General features: G+C 45.3%; 1 protein-coding gene across 1 annotated transcript; it reads right to left on the bottom strand.

Annotated features, from left to right (window-relative positions):
• Positions 1 to 3,040: 3,040 nt before the first annotated feature.
• LOC120669600 (transcription factor WRKY19-like) lies at positions 3,041 to 6,747 on the bottom strand. Its single transcript, XM_039949391.1, has 3 exons — positions 5,825 to 6,747; positions 4,369 to 4,494; positions 3,041 to 4,145 (listed from the first exon to the last, which is right to left on the bottom strand). Exons 1-3 carry the CDS (start codon positions 6,136 to 6,138, stop codon positions 3,461 to 3,463), a joined length of 1,125 nt encoding a protein of 374 aa, XP_039805325.1. The 5' UTR covers positions 6,139 to 6,747; the 3' UTR covers positions 3,041 to 3,460.
• Between the last annotated feature and the right edge of the window lie 1,426 nt (positions 6,748 to 8,173).

The raw sequence follows: 8,173 nt of genomic DNA, 5'->3' as shown, positions 1-8,173 counted from the left end.
GTATGCGGGATCCTTCGAATATGACCGTGCTCCATGGTGTGACTGGTGTAGACGGCAGGTGGTGACAGCTCTGTCCGTCCGGCGTAACAGCGGTGTTGCGTTTAGCGTACTCCCCGACGTTCGGGTTTGGTGTAGGAGTTCATGCAAAGAGGTAACGGGACTGGATGTACTCCGGTGCGGGACCTTCTCCCCGCTATCCCATTTTCCTGGCACCTGCAGTCCTAACCATGATCTAACATGACCCCAGCTTTGGATAGAAGCACTAGGATACCTAACCTAGCCTAAGCTCCAGCTGACTTGACGTAGGACAGAGTAGTCCTTTGTTTTATAGTTTCTCTCCTTTATTCCTTCCTCTTGGAGCGTGGATGTGTGTTGTGTCGCATTACCCTTGCTTATTCTTTATCTGTACTTACCCCTGTTAGAGTATTGCCTATTGCTTGAGGCACAATGTCATGGTTAATGTTGAGTACAATACCTTTGCCGCTGCCGTCCTTTGGGACACAAATAAATGACGATACCCTTACTCTCCGGGTGAAATGCTACAACAGTATATCCGTGCGCTTGCAGATCCATCTGTAATCGTATTGATTATACCACGAGAGTGGCACCCCTTGGGTGCAGTTGCTAGGATGGGTTCGGCGCCCTCATTTCTAGTGATTGCACTAAGGACTGCCAACAGGCATTTCTGGCGCTGTTGCTAAGGATTAACCATTCCTAGTGATTGAGCTAAGAAATGTCAACAAGCATTTCTGGCGCCGTTGCCGGGGATTTACCATTCCTAGTGATTGCGCTAAGAAATGTCAACATTAGCATCTCAATATCCATCTCTTCCTCACCTTGTATCTGTGGCCCTCAATTTGATCAAAATGTTGCATCTTTAAGAAGATGCAGTTGAAGAATTGTTCCAATACTGTCTTATGTTGCTGCAATGTTCAATAGGCTAATGCTATAAAGAAGTGTGATGGCTCTTCTTCAACTGTAGCACATAATACACCAATGATTCAGAAAAGGTAAATGCTTACTTTTCTTGTAAACTGCTTATTTTGGATCTAAATGGAAGGATAGTTTGTACACCAAAACAGGCCGATATGTGGTGGCTTGACAAGATTCTGCAAATGGATAACTTCTTAGTTGTTTTTTCGTTAGTTGTCATGATAACTAGTATAAGGTGCGTTTATCATGGCTGGTTCATATCAATGTATAGTTTGAGACATGATAGGACACACAAATATAGATGAGGGTGTGAAGAGTTACAATAAGAGTATAAGCTCTGTCTGCAAACTAGATGTTAAAACTACATGGTCTGTCATTGACTATTGGTTGGATATTTCAAATCAAATCCATTCCTTTGTTCTTGATGATGTCTATACCTGTTCAAAAGTGTTGAATACGATGTATGATAGTTTTTAGTTGACCAAGATTGTTGAAATTAAAGTGGCACCTAATACCCACTAAGCTGAGGATCTACACCTATGACACACCATGTCTAGAGTCGGTCGGTCTTTTTAACTTCTAGTTACTTAGTGTATTAGATCCTTTTGACGTCAGAACCATCTTTTCACTTATGGGTGGCAGAGTCTACCAACAGATAAAACTGCTTTCAGGTGATAGAGCCAACCTACAATGAATTCCAGACCTTTTTGTCATCCTGGGTGACAGAGCCAACCTTTGGTGGATCACAACTATACCTAAGAGAGGAAGATGAAACGAATCACTTTCAGCTTTCGTATTTTATTTCTCACATGGGTCCTTATAACTTGGTGCTTACCAGCCTATTAGCTCATGCTCCTGCATAGAGACTAATTAGAATTAATATGAAAAATAAGACTTAGAGCTAATAATTATATTTTATCTATCTCACGTTCTCTTTTATCTATTAAACATTCTACACATACTCTAAAATATATATATTTATCATTATCAACTTGCAATAGATTTCATTTTGAATCACAACTTCATATATGTTTGATATATATATTTAATTGAACCATTTGTTTATGAATTGATATTCTTATCGCTTGCATGGTTCATGAATACATGGTGACATATATTGTGTGCATTTTTATATAAATAATAATAATACATTAATAATGATATAAATGGTAATCTAGATTTTTATATTGGTACACTTTAATATTTTGTATAATAATATAATTTAGATTCAAATTTAGATGTTACTTTAACTTTTAATAATAATATAACTGAATAATTTATGTGCAAATTTAGGAGGTTATTTGTATTATTTTTATAATAGCATAGGTGGGTAATTCACACGAAGATTAGGGGGTTACTTAAGATTTGTTTTATAATGCCAGAGGTGGGTAATTTAGATACATATTTAGGAGTTACTTTAGTATATTTTCATAATAGCAGATGCGGCTAATTTATTAGAAAAGATAACCGATATAATGACTATTATGATTAGTGATGTCAGATTGATAACTGAATGTTTGTAACTTTTGAATTTTTTTAGAATTTCTCTATTTTTTATGTGTTCATCTAGGATCCTAGGTGGCTTTACATGGAGACTTCAAAGAATTCTCCAATTATACAATTAGTAATAGTAAAATGGTGTAACAACGAGACCGATGCCAATTTCTTTGAGGTGGCTGGCATTAACAGTTTTACTCCCTTCGTCTTGAAATGTACGGCGTCCTAGGTTTTTGCAGAGAGATTATGGAGGTAGAGATAAGAGATATATACCTCTTATTAGTGCATTGTTCAGTTAATCAATTGCTTAATTTTCAGTGCCCGCACCGAAACCAAAAAGATTAGCAAGCCTTTGTTACTCCCCTAGCCCACCACAATTGATTTTTTTACAAAATTAGCACCAAAACCAAGGATATTAGCATGCCCTTTTGTCCAAAGAATTCTAAGATGCTTTACATTTAGGTATACATTTTAAATCATCCAATGCTTTACATTTCAGGACGGAGGGAGCACTCATATTGTGGAGGTCGTCAGCAACTCTTAATTGGTTGCTAAAGTTTATACGTCTTGTTTGGAATAATCCGAACAATAAATCCCCCTGCTAATACAGTGCTATTTTAATGTCTTTTTAAGATTCTTACCTTCCAAATAGACCCTAGAATACTGATTTACAGATAAAAGTGGTCCATCAATCGTCTTACAGAGACCGCAATGCTCCAAGTAAATGATCAAACAAAACTAAGCGAAACAAGTGCTGACTTCTGAGGACACTGAACTACGTCTCCTACTACCTGTCGTGTAAGAGGTGAAGTGATGACCTAAGTCATCTCTCTCCTCTTAACTCTGTTGTCACATCAGCAATTGTGATGATATGTCATAGATTTTAATGTCTATGACACTCTTATGACACTAGCACTGATACTGGCCTAAGGTGGCAAAAGACTCTGAAAACTACTGGCCGCAAAAGCAAGATCCTCAAGAGGAACGAAGCGAGACGTGTTCACTGAGTCACTGTCCACGCTTTGACCTCCTACTGGTACGGGCCATGGGAAGGCGAAGGCCCGCCAAATGGCGGGAACGGCAGGTGCGGGTCGACCTCGGCCTCGGCGTGGTGGTACAGCGACGAGTAGTCGAGCCCGGTCGCCCGGGAGACGACCTCGCCGAGCTCCGACGGCTGCGCCCCACCCATGCGCGCCCCCGGCGGCCTCGCCTCGTAGTCGTACACATTGTAGCTTCCGGCAACCGCCGGGCAATGATGCGGCGGCGCGGAGAAGTAGCTCGACCCGGGCGGCGAGAAGGCCGCGGCGGCGGGATTGTTGTCGGGCGCCTCGCCGCCGTGGTGGTGGAACGGCGGCACGGAGGGGAAGGAGAAGGGCATGGCGGCGGGCGCGGAGGCGGGTCCGTGGTCGTAGCAGTCGTGATCCTGGTGAAGAAGCGAGGCCTCCGTCTCCACCTTCAGGGAGTCCTTGAAGCCCATGACCACCAGCTGCATGCTCGGGTCCTGCTGCTCGTGATGCGACGGCGGCGGCGGCGGCGGCGACTGGCTCCCGCCGCGGCCGTGCGCGGTCACCGCGGCGGCGTGGCGCTGCTTCTGGTGGCAGGTGTGCTCGCCCAGGTACGTGACGTCGAACACGCACAGGTCGGTGTCCGAGCGCTGCACCTGCTTCGTGGCCGGGCACCCCTGCGCGGCTCGGTACGTGCACCGGTAGTAACCCCTGCAAAGACATACGCCACACTGTCAGTGTAAGAAACTATAAATGAAGCTGCTCAATTCAGAACTTTTTGTCACTGAAACTGGGTTGTTTCCGATGGAATTGGCGCAAAATTTGTGAGATTCAAATGCTATTCAAACTCCATATACACTAGCAATCATGTATTAAATATTTAAATTTATGCGGAATTTCAGTGTTGATGTTTGAAGGGGGGTTTTACTTTTACCTGGGAAACTTGGCGCCGAGGATGTCCTTCTGGCCGTACTTCCTCCAGCTGAAGCCGTCGTCAGGTGTGGCCTCCAAGTTTGCGTCTGGCACTCGGAATTTCGCCGTCCATCTCGGCAGCCCTTTCCTGTATGGTTCATGACCAAGAAAATGAGGGGCCAGATGGTCAGATTTTTTTTTTCATTGACTTGCAAATGCTGATGTTTGAATGATTGAGCATGCCTATGATCGCAAAAATGCCATCCTTTGTGACCAAACGACCATCGCCTATGAGTCGAGGAAGAATGCTACCAATCTCAGTAGTAATTAGCATGTGGACTTACTGCTTATATGTGACCGATGAGTAGTGCAGAAAATTCTGTTCAGATGATACCTCTTTATCTTTTTTTAATGGGCACAATATATTAATAGGTGCTTATTGTGCACATCCTTAAGCTTCTGTTTTCTGATTTTTTAATAAAAAAGAAACCTGATGAAGTCTCTATTGTTGTGGAAAATGATATCTGAAAACGGGTTTCACACAAAGCTGGACTTGACAGCAGCATCTTTTTTTTGTTTACGAGGACAATCGGCAGCTACATGTAGATATGTGAACATACAGACGATGTTAGCCCTCTTATGATCGCCGGTGCCTCTGGCAGTGACGTGTGTGTGATCGCCTAACAATTTGGTTTCGAGACACAAGTGACAAGACGTGTTGTTTTATGACAGTCGAGGCAAGTTGATACCCTTACATACGTGTGCCTCGTCGCTTGGACTAGCTACCAATTAATACACGTAAGATATATGCCTATCTAAAAGGTTGACGAATAATAATTGTTTCGTTGCCAAACCTCGGTTGGACGTCAGATGCAAAATGGCGTAATTGTTGAAAAACGGTACGAATTTGCTGAAAACATATGCAAAGGCCTTCAAAGAATATGAACTTTGATTATCACGCGGACCATTAGAGACCACAATGAAAATGAATCAAGCGGGGATGCTCTCCCTCCTTGACCCTAAAAAAAAGAATATGAACTTCTGCAGATCTAGGTGGGTTCATGTTCTATATGTAGGTAAAAATTCAAGTTGAAATATGACCAAATTTGTAAAAGACTGTACGCAAATCATGCTACTAGCTAGTTCAGTTATTCTTGAAATTTGTTTTTATATATTGTTGATTTAATACAAAATACAGTCGTTCACATACATGCATATGTGCAGTCTGAACTTGCATATTTGCATGGACATAGAACACGGCCATATATATGCACTGGAGTTGTACAAAGGTTCAAAATTTTATAAATGTTTCTAAGAATGTTTTCGGTGAACTTCGATGGTTTCAAACTTTTGTGCCACTTTCAGTTTTCACGAAGTAAGAATGTTGTTCCTCATTTGGCGCGCGGCACGTACGGACGTACCACGATGTGATGTGTAAGCTTTTTTTTTTTTTAGTTTAAACTTCAAAACGAACGCACCTTCTCTTGTTGCACAGGATTTGGCCCTCCGGTGCCTCCACGGCGGCCGTCCCGCCCGAGCTCTCGTCGGCCGACCGGGGCGAGTCGGAGCGGTCGGTGCCCCGCGACGACCCCGGCGCGGCCTCGACGGCCTTGGCGACGGCCACCGCCTTCCCGAGCGTGCCCTGCAGCCGCCGCGCCGCGCCCCGGTAGTGCTCCGCCCGGGACCGCGGGTCCTCCGCCAGCTCCCCGAGCTGCCGCGCCTGCTCCTCGGCGTCGGCGAGGATCGTCAGGAGCAGCTGGATGCCCCCTTCTGCTCCCGCACCGTCCTGCATGGCTCTCCTGCTGTCCTGCCTGCGCCGCCGAAAACGTACGGGAACTGCAGGATCGAGCTCGCAGCCTCGATCAGCGCAACGGCCAGTCGGCCACACTGATCCGATCGACCACTTAGCGACCTCCGGTTCTTGGGCGAGCAGCTGGCTGATCTCTCAACAATTCAGCAACAAGGATGAATGAACTGTCGGATGCAGAGAAGAACAGCTCCGATGATGCGACACGGTATAGCAGTGATGACCGATTTGAAGAGCGAGGCTAGCAGGGAGGAGCAATGGAAGGACCATGACAAGTTCAGCGAAACAGAGGAGAAACGCAAGAGCCGGGCACGATGGCAATATGAACACAGGAAAGATCGATCTCTATGAACAGGTGGCAGTATGGCCACCGCCCACCTGCGGCTTGAAACCTGTCCGGCCTAACAATGGCGGCAAAGACGAGCGCGCAAGCTTGTAGGGTAGCTAGTAGCTAGGTAAGAGAGCCACGGAGAAGACGATCGAAACGGAAGGAAGCAATGCTTGTTTCAGAGAAAGGATTGCAGTTGCAGAACGATGCATGCCCGGGACTTTAAGGCCATGAGTCCAAGCTGGTTTCTGGTGCTGTGCTGCTGGCTGGGCTACTGCAACACTTGTGGTCTTCTAGATGTTGGTGAGAGGGAGCACTTTTGACCGGGGGGAAACCGAGTGAAATTCCGGCCTATTTTTTCTCTGATCTGGGTGCTCTCGTCCGTCCATTGACCAGTCTTTGGTCAGACTCTCGCTGTCATATTGGAGGAGCTGGGGGAGAAATTGCTACGTCCACTACGAGGCAAGGGCAAGGGAAAAAGGCAAAGGCCGTTGCCAAAAAATTTTGGCATCTTTGTTTAGTGGGCAGGAAATTCGGGGCGCGATGACCTGCTTTCATTTCCCCGGTAAACTCTTATGATTTACTACTATTTATTTTTACTTTAGACACATCAGTGAAAAATGTAGAATTTTTAGTTTGCAAGTTGAGTTCTGTTGCTAGTTTGCCTTTGAATCTTGTGGCTTCCATAGAGGCAATTTAGTAGGATGAGCAGCAGGTAAAGTAAAGTTTTTACCATGATCGTGGAAAGAGGGAGGAATACAAAATGGTACCATCTTCTTGTTGGAGGTTTGGGGAAAAATTCGTTGCATCAGAGTAGAATCCCTAGTCAAAGCACGAAAATGAACTAGAGAGAATAACCATTCTGATGGCAACACCTCCACTAGAGCTAGCTTTTCCGAGAAACTTCTAGAGCTGAAAGAATCGGAGTAGCCCTGGGATCATTCAATCGACGCCGGATAGGATGAAGAAACTGAACATGTCCGGCACTCCGGCTGCCTCTTGCTCTGTCTGAAAGCACGCGCATAAGTACAATGAAAATTTCAGACAGGCACATCCCAGTCGAAAAATTCAGAGAGAAATCTCGTGCATCATTGTGTTGCTTTATTTGCTTCACTTGCAGCTAGTACCTCCTGAACTGCTTGCTACTGGTACGCCCATTCTCACTGAGACAGGGACGCCTGTGGTCTGTGTTGGCAGTCACTCACCTCACCAAGGATTGCTTTTGGAAAGTTGGGAGACGGAGACCTAGGAATATTCAAAACCAGGCAGTGCCGATCGGGTGCTGACCGTTCAACCCTGCGATCCTACTGGTCCAGAGAACCCAAAAGGACCCCGCAGGAGAGAGAGAGAGAGAGAGAGAGAGAGAGAGAGAGAGAGGTCTACGGCGAAGGGTGGACGAACACGAACTGGCATCGAATCTTCAGACCTCATTCCGCGTATTGGACTGGAGTAAGAGCGAGTGACAGTGACGCAAGTGTCGGGGCTGTGCTTACGCCCGGGTGCTGACGGCTGACCGGAGGAGAAGAGGCAGCCGGCCGCACAGGGAACAGTTCTTGTCAGCAGGAGCGGCGTTTAGTTCCCAAATTTATTTGCACAGTATCCGTCAAATCAAACATTAAATGTAGTGAAAAAAATAATTAATTATACAGTTTAACTGATTCATACGAGATGAATCTAATGACGTTAATTAAT

This window comes from Panicum virgatum, chromosome 4N (genome assembly GCF_016808335.1).
Source record: "Panicum virgatum strain AP13 chromosome 4N, P.virgatum_v5, whole genome shotgun sequence".
Taxonomy (NCBI): Eukaryota; Viridiplantae; Streptophyta; class Magnoliopsida; order Poales; family Poaceae; genus Panicum; species Panicum virgatum.
This window is presented reverse-complemented; position numbering and strand designations above follow the sequence as displayed.